This window comes from Takifugu rubripes, unplaced genomic scaffold, assembly GCF_901000725.2.
Source record: "Takifugu rubripes unplaced genomic scaffold, fTakRub1.2, whole genome shotgun sequence".
In the NCBI taxonomy this organism is placed as follows: Eukaryota; Metazoa; Chordata; class Actinopteri; order Tetraodontiformes; family Tetraodontidae; genus Takifugu; species Takifugu rubripes.
In genome coordinates this window covers 33,018-50,253 of record NW_021821600.1, presented here as the reverse complement: position 1 = coordinate 50,253, position 17,236 = coordinate 33,018, and the positions used below count along the sequence as shown (strand labels likewise).

The 17,236-nt window shown below is 47.8% G+C and overlaps 1 protein-coding gene across 1 annotated transcript; it reads left to right on the top strand.

Annotated features, from left to right (window-relative positions):
* Nucleotides 1-1,166: 1,166 nt before the first annotated feature.
* Nucleotides 1,167-17,032, top strand: LOC101079739 (protein spire homolog 1; the record flags this gene model as incomplete). Its single annotated transcript, XM_029831797.1, is given in 18 exon segments — nt 1,167-1,524; nt 3,478-3,506; nt 6,668-6,842; nt 6,845-6,894; nt 7,286-7,411; nt 9,402-9,476; nt 9,629-9,793; nt 12,083-12,169; nt 12,297-12,426; nt 12,727-12,768; nt 14,217-14,374; nt 14,465-14,558; nt 14,737-14,879; nt 14,968-15,105; nt 15,189-15,259; nt 15,357-15,384; nt 15,505-15,797; nt 15,978-17,032. Coding segments are annotated over 18 exon segments (2,418 nt in total), but the record flags the coding sequence as incomplete, so codon positions are not given.
* Nucleotides 17,033-17,236: the final 204 nt, after the last annotated feature.

Sequence of the window (17,236 nt, the reverse complement as noted above, 5' to 3'; positions counted from 1 at the left end):
ACAGCGCCGCATGTTCATTGCTTGTGCTGAAAATGCTTACATCACTTTTACCACTAAGGGAGGACAAATGATCGTATTTGTTTACACTTTTATTTTTAGTATTTCCTTCAGGAGCAACAAACGGATAAAGGAGTCAGGCCAGAGTTGCACATTGGCTGTGACATTCCCTAAGTTCTGGTGTGTTTCCACCGCTGCATTTTCTGGACTGTGGTTCTCTTCTCACGTGGGCCCTGTGCCCATGGCAACCAGATCTATGTTTTGAAGATCAATCCTTGCATATGCCGTGCAAGAAACATTTATATGAGTGTGTGTTGTCTCATGTTGTGTATATTTGCTGTCAGAAGAGATCTAATTAGTGTAATCCATTGAGTCATTAAACATGATTGATGGACAAATAAATCTGCTGGAGGTGTGTGTGAATATATCTAAAAGGACATGTTTGTCTTTCCCCTTATATTGAAATTAGAATTACTAGTTAGTTGCAGATTAATGGGACACGCAGACAGCGTCTGAATAGTAAAAACAATCCAGCGTGAAAACTTGTGATGACTTATCACATGCAGAGCTACAGGCTGGTTCAGGGAAATCTGTACACACACACACACACACACTATCTGGAATTATCTATCTGTCCGTCCGTCTGTCTAAAATAAAAGATGACTATAGTAGTACATCTTATATAATCTATATGTAATCTTAATATAAGAATTATTGTAAATAATTACAGCGACCGTATTTGTTTCAATAATTAATAGTGATCCATTTAATTTACATTTGTCAAATATTGTATTTGTCCGTATGCATTACCTCAGTGTGACATAAATATGCATTTGAAATGAATTGCCTTTTAATGTGTGTGTGTGTGTGTGCGTGTGTGTGTGTGTGTGTGTGTGTGTGTACTTGCTGTGTTATGAGTCATGTGATAAAGGAGTGCGCCTGGATCGCTCGGTGCTGATGTGAGACACACGCACACAGCGCACACAGACGTGCGCACGCAAAAGAAGGCAATAATCACCCCCACCGCCTCATGACCGCCGCTCATCCGTGACCCTCGCGGGGAAATCAGCCCCGGTGCCGCCGCTGCAGAGGGAAGCCTCCATGCCTCCAGGTCCTCCGGCCTTGGACCTGCTCTCTTCATCGGGCCTCCTGCGCTGACATAATGAAAGGATGGCCGAGCGCCGCCGCGGGGACCAAACGGGGCTGACGGATGCTGCTGCGGCCGCTCACCGGGAGGAGCAGCGGCGCCACCACACGATGAATTCGCCCAACGAACCCACCGAGGACTGCCTGTCGTTGGAGGACATCTTGAGACTTTACAGTCAGCCCATCAACGAGGAGCAGGCTTGGGCCGTGTGTTACCAGTGCTGCCGGACGCTGGCGAAGGAGCAGCGGGGCAGGAGGAGATCCTCCGCGGCCGCCACCACCGGCGCGTCTCGGCGGCGCTTCCGAGGAGGATCTCCGGACCGGGGGATGTTGGGATACAGAAAGACGGCTCCGTGAGGGTGGAACACCAGGACTGTGAAGGTAAAACCTTATTAAGAGGGAATCCGCCTTAAAACAGAAATCGTGGCCATGACGGAGCTGAGCTCTTGTTGTGGTCCTCACATATTCCGGGATTTCAAGGCCCATGCAGGCACTTATAATGAGAGTATTTATTTGAACCTAATGCCCACCAGCTTCATTTGCACCAAGATGTAAAATAGTGTTCGGCTTCTTCACACTTGACCCCATCACCAGTAAACAAAAGAATACCAGTGGAGACCCCCCACTGCTCCCAGTCTCATGGTTCTCCAGATGTTTTCACTGATTTCCCCCTCTTTGAAGGCACGTGCATGTATAATCCTATCAGGAAAGCAGTCTGATCAAATATAGGTGTGTGTGTGTGTATGTGTGTGTTTGTGTATGTGTGAAAACACGTTCAAAACGCACGTAACACAGATCTGTTGTCAGCCTCTCCGTCCTCGTCTGTGATGGATGAGAGGACGGCCTCAGGGACGCTGGACGTGCGAGACAGGGCCGTGCTGAGTCAGTGGTTTGGATTATGATTTAATAAATGCAGCGAGTGCGTCGCACAATCAAGTTTCCTGAGCAAATCTGAGCGGCACAGCTGCGATGATGATGATGATGATGATGATGATGCTGAAGACAACGCCGATGATGATGCTGTGGCCTGTAGGTCTAGTTGCTCCGCATGAATGGGATATTTTTAGGCGCACGCCGGCAACCATCACAGGGGTGGAGTCCGGGCTTTTATACCTCTCTTATTTAACTGTGCAGACTTCCCAGAGCTGCTTAAAGGTGTCAGACAAAAGGAAATAACATTCAGTGGGTCCTTTGGCAAAGTTCTTCAGATGAACAATCCTGACACGAGCAACCAAACAAGATGGAGTGGCCGAAGGACCACTTTACATTTAAATGTATCTAGTTTCGAGGCTCAGTGCCAGATGAGAGGTGCGCTCTGATGGCTACTGTAACGTCTCCCATCTAAAGCTGTGAAAGCAGCAGGATTGTGGCTCTTCCCTCACGTAATGTCGGCATGTTCTCACATCTCACTTCGACGGTTTGAGCGTTGCCAGCCGTTCATTAGCGGCGTAATAATTGGCTCCCGACAGATGGACGGACTCGGCTCCATTATTGAGACGCCAGAAAGAGAAAGACGTCAACATCCAGCACAAGGTTATTGTTTGTTTTTATGATCCTCGGGGGAAATTCCGATCACCATGAGGCATGCTGCATGTTTTCCCCATCGACGGTTCTTGTACAGGTACAGAAGCGCCACTGTCCGTAAGCGGACGTGTCACAAAGCTTCCTCGTGGAATTCAGACCTTCTGACGCCTTGGTGATGGCAGAGCTGCGTGTTTCAGTACAAAAAAGGCTGTTTGTTCACATAATGTGTCTTCATGAGGTAAAAGCTGGGCTGGGGAAACATCTAACAGGGGGATCTTTTCTCAAGGGAACACAATCACGGGGTTTTGTCGTCATTGGTCACAAGGTTCTCTGCGTACTACAGCAGCTGGAGATGAAGAAGCATTTTTTATTAACACTGGCCCAGTTTCTTTACTGGATTTTACTCACCGACCCAGTTTCACTATAGAAGAGGGGTCCATAATAAAATCCAAAATGTGTCAGTGTACAGCCACGCCCTCCTTAAACTTAGACTTATCACCTCTGACTTTTTTTAGGTGGTTGATTTATTGTAATTTTCTTGGCTGGTTGGAAACGTCTGTTGGCATTTTCATTGACTTTTTTTCCGTCGGCACACTTCAGACTGAGCTTTTCCCCTGAAGATTGCAGTGAAAAGTGGCACTGAGGACTCAAACAAGGCCATAGTGCATAAACCATACGCTCCCCTCAACCTTCAGATGCATTAGCCGGGCTGTACTTTTTCCTGCAGACATTGTGATCAGGCACGTGTTTAAGCTGCTTCATGCTTACAGCTGCTGTGTGTCTGACTGGTGCTTTCCTGTGTCCCTGCAGGTAAATACAGCCCTTGCACAACAACAGAGGTGAGTAACTGCGCTGTAAATCTGCTTTACTTCCATGTTTTTCCTGACCACATGCTTGGAGAGATTTGTGCTCCGTGCTACCTTAGAAATGTTTTGCCCAGAGCCAGAATCTAATGAGCTTAGCTCTGCATAAAGACCGCTAACAGGACCAATAAGCTGGCACCTTAAGTTCAATATTGGACTTTTAATAGCATCTTGATAATAATAAGAGATTCCAAGATCAGAATCCATCTTCGCTTTTCAGTGTGATTTTAAAATAGCTTCAGTTGGGTTTTGGATGTAGTGCATGTATCGCAACCTGCCATTTTCCACTGTGCGTCTCCAACCGTCGCCCACATTACAGCGTCGAGTCCTCCAAACTCACAGAGGGTTGCTGGACTGGGCGACAGCTGGGACGCCATGGAATAATTGATGTGGGAATGTGATGAGAAAGGAAGCGTTCCTTTGTTTTTGTGCTACAGTAGTACTCTGTGGTGGATCCGGAGTCTGCCAAAATGATAATTTCACCAATACTATTGATAATTCACGTAGGGCTGCACATTATTTGCTGGCTGTCGTTGCCCCAGGGGCTCTGGAGCGACGTGGCTGTGATAACAGACGGACTGTGCAGGCAGAGAACGTGAAACTGCATAGACAAAGCTGCCTTAAGCAGCTTTGCACTAGAAATGAACACTCACAATTCAAAATCACTGTCAAAAACTGCTAAGTTGTGGCAGCTTTTTGCTGCTTGACAGCATTAAATCCCTCTCAGGCGTTCTGCACGTGTACGGTGTTGAATTAGCTTAAAGCTAGATGAGCACAGGCAGCCAACGCTGGCACACATTATCTGTGCATCACTTCTGTGTGGACTCCATGTGGCCGTAAACGTCGCTCTGGCTCAGAGCAAATGTGCAGTGTCAATGATCCCAGTGGTAATTCTCCTGTTTTCAGTCCAAATAACAGAGAGCAATTCACAAGTAGTCTCAGAATTGTTCTAGGTTGGGCCTGGTCACGAAAAAATGTAAAGACGTGCACTCCATGTCTCTCTCAGAGAAATTTCCTGAGCATCACTAGAGATGGAGTGAAGATAATGTTATTAGGTCCAACAATTTTGCTTTTAAACTGATAAAGACTCAATTATCCAGACCATCCTTTTGATCAGGTTAGGTTTGTTGGATGCCCTCCATCCTTCCACGATGGCCCGCTGATATTTTACAACCGGCAGCATTGTTTATCCATATTGATTCATTAGATTTATTTTAGGGTAAGTGGATTCCCTTCAGTTTAACTCAGATACTGTGGAGGATGATGCCTGATGCAGTGAGCCACTATTTCCACGCCTTTTTTAAATTTTCCCTGCAGTTGCTGCCTGCCTGCCTGCCTGCCTGCCTGTCTGTCTGTCTGTCTGTCTGTCTGCCTGCCTGCCTGTCTGCCTGCCTGCCTGTCTGTCTGTCTGTCTGTCTGTCTGTCTGCCTGCCTGCCTGCCTGCCTGTCTGTCTGTCTGTCTGTCTGTCTGCCTGCCTGCCTGCCTGTCTGTCTGTCTGTCTGCCTGCCTGTCTGCCTGCCTGTCCTCTGTCTGTCTGTCTGTCTGCCTGCCTGCCTGCCTGCCTGCCTGCCTGTCTGCCTGCCTGCCTGCCTGCCTGCTGCCTGCTGCCTGCCTGCCTGCCTGCCTGCTGTCTGTCTGCCTGCCTGCCTGCCTGCTGTCTGTCTGCCTGCCTGCCTGCCTGTCTGTCTGCCTGCCTGCCTGCCTGTCTGTCTGCCTGCTGCCTGCAGTTACTGTGGTCCAGACAAAGAGGTGGCATTCAGCCATTCCCTGCCGCAGGAACCTCAGCTCTAATGTGTTGTGGGAGGGTGGGTGGGTCTGGTCTGGATCTCTGTTTCCCACCTCACCTGTCTCCTCCCCCTTGACCCCCTGATGTGCCCGCCTCGTCGCCCCCCCCCCCCCCCCCCCCTTGCTTTGATCAGTGATTTTCTCCAGTGTCTCAGGTCACCCCCCCCCCCTCCTCCGGTGGTTTCTGTGCTGTCTGGCTTCCTCCCCTGGAACTCTCCCATCAGTCCTGTCTCAGTGTTCAGAGCTGCAGAATAATCCCCAGTGTGACTTCTCACTCCCCCACTCTTGTTCTTTGGTTTAGCTTTGGCGGCGGCGCCTCCATCGACCATAAATGTGCTGTACCGAAAGAGCCAAAAACTGCAAGCAGCAAAGCTAAAATAGTATTTTGTATATTTATATACAGACACATGCACACGCACGCACGCACGACACACACACACACACACACACACACACACACACACACACACACATGTATTTAGTTTTCCATTAATATTTTTAGAATTTATCTTATTGCACGGTAAATTCGTTAATGGAGCAGCCCATAAGACTTCCTGTCTTGAGCATAAAGCCAATGAGTGCAGATAAAATGGATTTGTTTCACAGCAGCAATCCTCAAGTATACAAAGTGGGACAGATAAGAAGTGAAATCCTGTTTGTGAACTCCGAACCTGATTGATTAGTGCTGACGAGGAATATGAATGCACACGTTCCGGTCCACGTTTGTCACACCTGATCAGTGTGCTAAGGTCGTTATGAACCATGTCAGTGTGTATTATATTTGATTTCTGAAAGGGCTGTGGGAGGAACTTGCCTCACTAGTTGAGGTGTCTTAAAATAACATAAGGCAAAAATACCAAAAAACAAATCCTTAAAGCTGCTAAATCAAGATTCAGGTGAAAACCATTTTGTTTTGCTTTTCAAAACCCAAAACTAGCCATCACCATTATGGCGGTGACGCCTCCATCTTTGGTTCACGTCAGTTATCGTAAAGCTTCTGCCGTAGTGGCTGAACTCTAAGATCCCACCGGCCTTTAAAAGGCCGATTGTATCCACAGGAACCCATGTGAGACGTGCAACCATGAGGCCGTTTTGCTCTGTGTCAGTTGATCACAAGATCAGTAATCTGCCTCTAGTGTGAATCTGTCAAAGCCTCTCAGGCAGCCTGTTTGCGTGCGTGAATCGGGTGATGGAGGGAGTTCTCCCTTAAAGGTCGAGTCGGGAGGTCAGGCACATCACAGCTGTTCAGGACAGAGGATCGTTTTACGTAACAAAGACACAAATCCACACTTGTTTTCACACAACGCACGGAGAAGGTGAAGAGGATCCGTCTGATCCGGTGCTTTTCCAGGTGATCGAGTCTTTGGGGATCATGATCTACAAGGCTCTGGATTACGGGCTGAAGGAGAATGAGGAGCGGGAGCTCAGCGCTCCTCTGGAGGAGCTCATCGCCTTCATGACCAACATGGTAGAGGCCGAGAGGGACGCCTGCCCCGACGAAGGCTACGAGGCCACGGAGGAAGATAGATGGAGGATGAGTCTGACAGCATCCCCAGTGGCTACAGAGACATCCTGCAGGTACTGAACTCTTGTAATAAAGGAAACTAACATCATCTTTTGCATACATCGAACCCTGATTGCGTTAGTCTAGCATTCCTGATAACACACAGATACACACACACACACACACACACACACACTCGTAGTAGAAGCTAGCTGTCAGTTACTGTTGTCATCCAAGGACTTCTCACCCACCACTGACCCACTGCTCTTTTACTCTTGTCGCTGCTGTAGACTGACCGAGGTCACAATGTAGCTCCGCTAACTCGCATTTGCTTCCTTAATACAGATGAACAGCATTGTTGTGAGTGTGAACGAGAAAAGATAAAGCTCAAACGTGAATGTAAACACCCAGCTTTTAAACGCCATTGAGGTGAGGTGCGTTTTGAAAGTGTGTGCTCTCTCACAGCTGTGCACATCTCATCTACCTGCACTGTCAGATGCCACCAGTCACTACCAGGCCGTGTGTCGGGCTCTGTACACAGAAACCAGGGAGCTGCACACCTTCCTGGAGAAGATCAAGAGTGCTAAAGAGGTGGGTTCCTCATCTCCCCCGTGGTCAGAGGCTGTTTTGATATTTGCAAATGGAGGTTATGACTCTTAATTGTACCTGACGCCGCAATCAGTGCTGGGCAAATGGAGAACAAACGTGTATGGTGTGTACCTAACTCCAGTGTACAGAGCTGGATGGTTAGGAGGCAGAGAGGCGGAGAAGTGCTGACCTCTGTGTTAACTGTGTGACAGAGTGGAGAACATCCGCTGATGTGAAGGCGCGTCCATGGTGACGTCCTTGAATATAACAGTCAATGGACACGACCTCAAAAATGGTTTTGGTTACTTATTTATAACCAACCCCAATCATCTACGGGATATTTAACAGCTGAATACCTCATATTTAATAAGGTCACACGTGGTTCAGGTTGTTGTTCAGATGCTCCCGTCTGAGGTGGCCGTGTGTGACGACACGCCGATGCTGCCAGGGGCTTCTAGGTTCTCACAGCTGATACTCACGACATGATACATAATCCCTCTGAGGTCTGGTTGTTGCAAGGTCGGTCTGTGTTTTCAACTCGTCTACATGCCACAGAGGATTAATTCTGCTTTTCTTTTGCCGGTCATGTGTGCGCACAGTTGAGGCGGAGGCCACTGCTGCACTTCTGATGCTTATACTAAATTTGTATCTGCTCAGAGTCTTAAAAATGACATTTTCAATGGGCAACGGGCTATAATTAAGTTAAAAACCTGAAAAATCCCTCACAATGATTTGTTTTCCCATTACCATACCAAACAAAAGTGAGTTATAATTCCTTAAGTGTGGCACGTCATTCTGGGGGCTGTGAGCGTGAAAATGTGGGAGTGTTTTGGTTGTTTTCAGGCAAAGGTCTGAAGCTCAGCTGTGACTTGGAACGTTTCCCATGAGAAGAGAGAGAAAGCGTGTGTGTGTGTGTGTGTGTGTGAGAGAGAGAGACGACAGGGTTCCTTCCTGGTATGCACTGATGCTGCCGATGCCCTTTCAGTGTGTAATGCATCTGAATGAATAGAGGAGCGGTTGCGTAACTCTCTGTTAGCAGAGAGGACTCACTGCGGGGCAGAAAAGGCTAAAGAAGAGGACGTGTGACGGATGACAACACTTTTAACCTGAAAAACAAAGCAGTGAACCCTTTCAACACCATGGTTACTATTGTGATTACAGTTTCAATGCTAGGAGAGACCTTTAGAACCAACTGTGTGTAACCTTAACACCGTTATCCATTTAAATGAAATGCACTGATTAGGCCAAAATATTGATGTTTTCTATATTTTCTCTGCAGCCGGATGAGCATTTCTTTACAGAAATGACAGATACCCTATATACTGCGCATTTTCTTTTTGTTTAAAAGAACGAGCTGTCGCCTCGTCTGCTGTTGCCCAGTCAGTTGTGTTTTAATGCTGTCCTTTAATCTAATTTAAGTTTTGTGGAATTCAAAGAACAGAATGAGATGTAAAAACAAAGGAAATCTGATTTTAATGTTCAGAGGAACAGCGTCAAACACATTTTCAGCCCCCCAGAGAAGCTGTCAGTCAGCCTGTCAGTGTTTTGCAACACACTAATGACCTCATGTTGTGCAGGTTCAGGTTCAGACGGAGGCCAGGATGGACGCCGACAGCTAACTGGCGTAGACCTGTGTCATATATAATGGGAGTAAAACAAAACGCTCCCTTCCAACAAAAACGGGTTGCGTTCAAGATCAATAGACATCTTCTGCTGTTCTCTGACTCCAGACACATGCTCAGCTGTTGCCGTGGACGACCGTTCAAGCAACCCCCCATCATTTTACACAGCAAAGCCTGAGACGGCCCTGCTGTGATGTCACCTGATACATTTGTTGTCAAATCAAATCCAGGAAGTGACCTTCCCCTTCCTCCAGCATTGGATGCATGTCGAACGAGATGTTGCTCCTGTCGGAGAAAAATGCTTCATATTTCATTTTAGCTCCTTCATTTCCTGGGCGTTAAAATATTGAATCTCCATCTCTCACATCCAGAACCTCCGTAAAATGGAGGAAGAGTCATCAGGAGAACCTGGCCGAGACCTGAACGAGCTGCAGAATGCTGACTGGGTAGGTCTCCAGGCCGCCGCCAAAATTCGTTTAGAAAATAGATTTTTTTTAGCCCAAGTCAGTTGTTTCGATCACTGTGTGGTCATTCATTCAAACGTGTAGTGCTCAGCAGCTCCCCCTCTCATCCATGTTACCCCCCCACACACCATCAGGCTCGGTGCTGGGTCCAGGTGATGAGGAACCTGCGGGATGGAGTCAAGCTGAAGAAGGTGCAGGAGCGCCAGTACAACCCTCTGCCCATCGAGTTCCAGCTCACCCCCTACGAGATGCTGATGGACGACATCAGGTCCAGACGCTACAAACTGCGAAAAGTCATGGTCAGTGTGTGTGTGTGTGTGTGTGTGTGTTCATGCCTCAGAAAGTTTTGTTTTATTACTTCCACCAAAGAGGTCATACAACAGTCGGTGTCTGTGAACAAAATACCTCAAAACGTTCTGAACAGTTTTTACTGAAATTTTCAGGAAATGCTGACAATGGGTCAAAGAATAGACGATTATATTTTGGTGATGTAAGAGTTGTGTGACGGGGTGGATATGGACCCAACAGCAGTACACTTGAGCTCAGGATCAATTGGTCAGCAGCAAAACAGCAAAAACAGTAGCAAATTCGGATGTGATCTGCGATTTCAGGAAACAGTCTTCTTCAGACCAGTGGCCCAAAAGGAGCCTCTGGGTTTAGGATTAGGGGAAGGGAATGGGTTTACTCTTGGTGGAACGGCCGAGGGGAGGGGTCCAGAGCCGGGCGGCAAGGCAGAGGTACCGATGAGGGGCGAGCGGCAGACGAGTCGAGGCCAGGCAGAGGAGTCGAAGCCGGGGAAGCAGATTATAGCTGGAGCCACGGAGGCAGAGTGCGTGGTCGGAGACAGGAAGCAGGCAGGTTTCCTGGGGAACAGGCGAGGCGGGCAGGATGAAGACAGGCAGGTCTGGGATGAGCTGCAGCGGAGCCGACAGGTGAGTGGAGTTGGCCTGATGAGGTGGGAGTGGCTGACAGGTAGAGTGGAAAACTACTGAGGGCAGGAAGCAAGGAAAAGTGTTGGGGTTCACTTTTTCCAAAATTTTAGAATCCTGCTCCAGACCCCTTTCTTCTTCTTCTTTTTCTCCTTCTTTTCAATGTAGTTCTGATGAAAGGAGGAATTGGTTTTAGTTTTCACATCCACACATTTAAACTTCCAAAACTAGGAGTGACGGGACAAACAAATCTGCGGCTGCTTACCCAAAGCTGCTGGAAGTTCTCTTGGAAGCGCTCAGTTTCCTGCTTCCTCTCCTCCTCTTGCTGTTTGCGCAGGGTCTCTTGTTCGTGGAGTTTCTCCTCCAGCTCCGACTGGTGTTTCTCCACCGCTGAGCTTCGGTCTGCCAGGACTCGATCAACGTGGTCAGCTGCTTCTTCAAGCAGTCGTCCCTCTCTTCCCTCATCCCTCTCTCAAGCTGCTGTCTCAGCCTCTCCTCTCTCTCACGCATCTCACGCTGGTCCTTCTCTTTCTCCTCCAGGAGCTTCCTCTGGAATTCTTCCTGCACGCCAATGAGCCTCTGCCTCATCCACGCCTCCATCTGCTGTTCTTTTTCTGAGAATTGCACTTTCAGAGCCTCTTCTTTCTTGGAGAGCTCTACGTGGTCTCCGTGCTCCGGACTCTGGTGGCTGTCATTGGTTCCACTAAGCAACTTCTCCTCCAGATCAGAGCACTTCTCTGGCTGACTGTGAGATCAGCCCTTGCCTGGTTCAGCTGGGTCAGGGTGTCCATATGAGCCACTGTTCTTATCTGGCGCCTTTTGGTGCTCCGGCTCAACTGCTCGTCCTTCTCAGCCAGCTGTTCTTTTAGCTGCCTGACTTCATGCTGAAGCTCCGTCACTGACCTCAGCAGCTTTTTGTTCTCTTCCTGTATCTTCTCCATTGGTCTTCCTGTTCTTACTTTTTTGTTTAAAATGTAGATCACTTTAGCAGCTTCTGTTATGTTATGCTGTTATGCTGTTTCACTAACACAAGTAGATAGTTTAAGTATATTAGGATTTATGTTTAGGACTAGAGTTTTAGGCTTTGATGTTGTGCCTTTAATGTCCTTTTTTGTCAGGCTTTGAACCAGGCATGTCCAAACCCAGTCCTCGGGGGCCACATCCAGCCGGGTTTTCTGTCCTACCAGGCTGGAAATGCATTCAGTGGGATAGAAAACCCGGCTGGATTGTGGCCCTCAAAGACTGGGTTTGGACATGCCCGCCTTGAACCATTCATCATCAGAGCACATCAAAGACAGTGTTCTGTAGAACCAGCCAATGTAACAGCAACGTTAGTGGGAATGCTAGTTTTGTTGTTGTTTGTTTCTCCAATTGTATTTAATCTTTTAGTTGAATATTTATGTCAGCAATTAAGTCATCAGAAATCTACCCCCAATGTGCCTACGACACATCAACTGAAAGCACTTTCTGACTTTCCTGTCTTGTTGAAGCGTCTGTGGTCCCACTCAGTTGCTCTAACTTCATTTTATTCAACATTTAGAAAAAGCTCAGTGTGTTCTATATTGATAGATATAAACACCATGAACATTTCTGTCCGTCACACATTGATCCACATCAGAAAGATGAAATAAGATATTGTATTTCTGTTGTGTTGTCAAGGTGAATGGAGACATCCCTCCTCGGCTGAAGAAGAGTGCCCATGAAGTTATCCTGGAATTCATCCGCTCAAGACCTCCACTCAACCCTGTAAGCTTCCCTTTATAAAGAAGAAACGCTCGCTTTTAACTTTCTCGGGTTGCTTGTTGATACACATCTGATGACAGACGCAGCCGGTGGCGCTCATGCAACATTGTGCACGTGCTCCCTGTCGCAGGTGTCTGCTCGCAAACTGAAGCCTCAGACGCAGCCTCCTCCCACGCTGCACGAACGCATCCTGGAGGAAATCAAAGCTGAGAGGAAGCTGAGGCCCGTGTCGCCGGGCGAGATGCGCAGGGCAAAGCTGGGTACGAACGCACACACGTGCACACGTGGACTTAAACACACAAGCTTTTGTAAAAATGTCCAGCAGTGCTTAAATTACAATTGGATCCCTTTTGTGTACACTGCTAAAAGTGGCAGATGGACATGGTTTCAGTTCTAGTGATACCAGTTATTTTCAAAGCTGTAACATGTACGTCACACACCTGCATGCACGTTGTCCAGTACAGGCAGCAGGTTTATGGGATAAAAAGCTCAAACCGGTGTGATTAACCTCTTGATGCCAGTCGATAACCGTCAAATGCCATGGCTGTTTCTCGTTGCAGTATTTCGCCCACTTAGCATGTCTTTCAGTTTTGACGCGTCAGGTAAAGTGCACCCCCCACCGCTGCTTACCTGACTTCTGCTCCCTTATTTTTTATGCCCCCCTACCGTCGTTGTGGTCTGCTGTCTGAGCCCGCGCTCGCCATCCATCCATCGATCATTCATTCGAACGCTCCCCATTTGTGGTTGGTGGTCGGCTGATGTGACACACCGGTCAAGTTGGAGGAGCCCGTTAAAGGTCGACTGACCTGACAGTCAGTTGGTGAACCTGGGAAAAAAATCATAGTACAGTACGCCAAAAAAAAACCAGTAAGGAAAAGCAAGCTTCATAAAGAGGATTAGACATGATGGTATTTTTATTGCTATTTTCAGTCTTCAGCAACCTGCGAGCGGCCCAGAATAACTGAGGAAGTATAAAATTGTGCTCATTTTTTTGCTTGGCATGGTGATAAATGTGCACAGGCAGCAAAGCCACCAAAGAGCCTTCAAGAATCATCAGCAGAAGACTTTTATTGTGACCCCAGTGACTTTGCAGAGTTTAATTAGTGTGCAGATGGATCAGAGCAGAGGCTGATCTGCTTCACGTTATATCTGGATGTATGATCTATGAGTATAAGTGAATTCTGCTGAGGCGGCCAATCAAAGTCCTGTTCCTCCTGCCGAGGCTTGTGTATCCTCACATCATTTAGCGCCTCACACCCATTCATTCATGCTTCAGAGAGTCTGTATGTGTGCAGACGTGAAGGTCCACAGTAGAAGTCCTGGGTTGAGGGGGATAAATGAGGCTCGTGAGGTAATGAGACAAATGAGGTAATCCTGTGATCTTAATAAAGGAGGTGTCCCCTTCCAGGTTTTGGCTTTACTCGCAGTATGCCACAGGATTTGTTCCGCACTGGAGTAGGTAAAGTATGAGCTGCCCTGCCTTGAAGGGCCTTGTTGACCCATAACCTCACGGTCCTGTATGTCTGCTTCCTTGGCTGTGAACCAATGTAATATGTGCATACTGAGTCCAGGACAGGAGCGAAGAAGGGAAACTCTCTGATCTGTCACTTCCAGCACTTTCCCCACCTCTGTGTAAACCCTCTTTACAAATTATTTTGCACCAGCACCAGCTTCAGCCAGTTGGAATTTGACCTGTTAGAGATTCAGGCCCACTCTAGTTTTGCAGAGAAAAGGTCATTTCCAATAGTTCTATTGTGGAGTTTTCATCAGGCATCCATGCTCTGTGTAACACCAGGCTGCCTCCCCCCAGACCAGCTTAACTCACCCTGCCTCATCCTTCTCCAACATTAAGGTGGATCTAAAACCTCCTCATATACACGGAATCTTTGACATCACATCGAATTAGATTTGGAAAGTTGCTTCTCTCCAGAGGCTAAAAAAAGAACCATCTACTTTAGAGGAACAGTTTATATGAGGAGATGTTTAAGATTCATCTTGAGTTTTTTCCTCCTCCTTTGTCTGCTGACCTTTGCCATGTGGGTCTCTGCAGATGAGTTCAGTCCCTACATGGGCAGGAGGACGTCCAGCACTCTTTCCCTGGCCAATGTGTCCTCTCTGGCGGAACCCTCCGGGTCTCAGTCAGTACCCCAGAGGAAGAAGCTCCTGAAGGCTCCCAGCCTGGCCGAGCTGGACAGCTCCGACTCTGACGTCAGTCCAAGTTTGAGCCTTTGGGGCTGTTTTTTGCTTGTCGGCTGCGCCGAGTGAAAGGTGGTCAAAATGTTTGTGCTTCTAATCCAGGATGAGTTTTTAGGACGCACATCAGTCAGCAGCTCCAGCGTGGCGACATCGCTGATGGATGATACGTCCCCAGAGTCAGCAGTGGGGAAGAAAAGTGTGTATACAGGCCGTTACAGTCCGTAGACATGATTTAAGGCAATCAGAAAGAAAATGCTTACACAATTAGCCTGAAATATTAGCATTTATCTTCTACTAGAAACTGTTAAAAACCTAAAATTTATTGCCATAAAATTCATTCTGAAGATTTTATTTTGTCCTCCTTTGAACACCAGCCCCCCCCATGTTCCTGCCCATTTCCTCGACACCCCAGCCGGAGAGGCGTCAGACCCCCCAGAGGAGGCACTCCATCGAGAAAGAAACCCCGACCAACGTCCGCCAGTTTCAGCCGCCCACCAAGCAGAGTTCGAAGTCGCTGGTGAGCAGGAGGGGGGGGCTTTCAGCTGCTGTCTGTCCTGGTTGGGTGAAATTGGAGGCATATCTGATGACTGTGTGTGTCGGTGCAGGAGGAGTTCTGTTTCCCTGTGGAGTGTCTGTCCCTGACCGTGGAGGAGGTGATGCACATCAGACAGGTGCTGGTGAAGGCAGAGCTGGAGAAGTTCCAGCAGTACAAAGACGTCTACAACGCCATGAAGAAGGGAAAGGTGGTTTTTAATGACACTCGTGCTTGTAGCAGAGTTTGAATTGTTTTCTTCATCATTGAGTTTATGCTTTTTTTTAACCGCAGCTTTGCTTCTGTTGTCGAACCAAGAGGTTTTCCCTCTTCACGTGGTCCTACATCTGCCAGTTCTGCAAAAAGTAACACATTTCAGATTATTGTCAACCTTCAAAGACGCAAATAATGATGAAAATAGTCTAATTCTGCATCCTGTCGTCTCTTCCCTTTTCCTTACAGGCCTGTGTGTTCACAGTGCTGCAAAAAGGTGTGTTGGTTATTATTTGTTTTGCAAATCTTGTTCTAACTGGGATCCATGTCCAGTGGTGATCCTCTTCATATTCCTTCTACTCAGTTGTCATTCTGGTTCTTCTCCCCTGTCTCACAGATGCGGCTCCCGTCTAAACCTTATTCCAGCTTACCCATCTACTCCATTGGCTCGACAAAAACTCTGCCCAGGGACAAGCTCGGCGCCATCGCTGCCGTCGGGCAGGCGCTGTCTTCGGCCGGAGGGTCTGGTCTGCCAGGACTTGGAGACCATGTTGAGCCGAGCACATTCAAAGGAGGCAAAACAGAAGCATCTAAAGGAGCTGGAAAACCCACTGGATCTGTAGGTGCTGCCAAATCTGAGAAATCCTCCACGAGCCAACAGCGCCATGGCATTCAGAAGACCATGTCCAAGTAAGAGCAGCACCCACAGCTGCTCAGGCTGTACATCACAATTAAATGGATTCAAATATCACTACAGTATGTTTATAAATGACAGTAAAAGTTAACAAGCTGCCATACAGACTTGCAACACATGTCCAGCAGCTCAATGCAGAAAGACGTGTTCTAATCCCTTTTCTCTCTTCCCTGTAGGTTATCAAAACACGGCTCCCTCAAATCTCACGATGAACTGGAGCTTCCTCCCGAGATGACGGAAGACTGGGCCAGCATGGAGGTGTGTGTGGACTGCAAGAAGTTCATCACTGACATTATCGCCTCCAGCAAGCACAGCCTGTCACTGGCCAACAAGCGAGCTCGCCTAAAACGCAAGACCCAGTCCTTCTACCTGTCTTCCTCTAAAGGCAGGGAGGAGTACCGGCCCTCTGAACGGACGATCAAGGAGATCTAAATGTGATCTTCCTCCTGCTGCTTCCAGCTCAAACGGCACAATACTACCATGATCTGAGCGCTCTGTACAAATGGCCTGCAGCCCTGATGGTGAAGAGCTCCTGCAGGCTGCAGCCAACCACAGCCCTGCCTGTGTTTATACTCCTATCAAAGAAAATCAGTCGCTTGTTGCCACCGCTAACGTGAGGATGGACGACGAGCCTCTCACGCCTGCGCTACCAAAGTGAAGCCACTGAATCCTAGTGTGAGTGCTGCCATGTGGTGGCGATGAGCGTGTCAGTCAAGTTTAGAGAACCTAACGGACCATTAAAACCAACTTAATACAACAGCAACAGTGTTGAGAACGCATTCTCCATCACAGATACGTGTTTGCAAGCCATACCAAACAGGAACTTGCTGTATAAAAGTGCATCTGGTCAGTTATTATGGGTAATAGAGCAGCATAACTATATTTTTACAGTCAGTCAATACAATGAAACTGTAAGACACCAAGTAATTATACACAGACCCATTCATGGAAGTGGAGATGAAGGAAAAGTAAACCGTGATCGTTGCAGTGAAGGCTGTGATGGCTGGGACTAAAACTGGCATATATCTGCTGGAATATTTGGGTCAGCGTGGCTCGAGTTCTTCACAACGTGAGAGCAGGTGCTGCTTCCTCCCTTGACCTCACTTTTGGAACTCTCGCCATACATTTTTATATGATATTCACGGTGGCCGCGCGATGGAGGGATCATCTCCGTCCTCCCCGATGGCACAAAACTTTGCTCCAAACCAACTCACACATGACGCAACAAGCACAAAAAATCATGTGACGTGTCTTCGGCCCCCTCAGACTGGAGACACAAGCTGCCAAGAGATTGAGAAAAAGGTGGAATATTAAAGCTGTGCAGTTTTGTGGGGCTCCTTTTATTATTTTTAAATTCACGTATGCAGTCAATGATTGTTCAGTGGTTTGTTTTATGATGACTGTCTTCACGTGCCGCCTTTAGAAGATCTGCGCT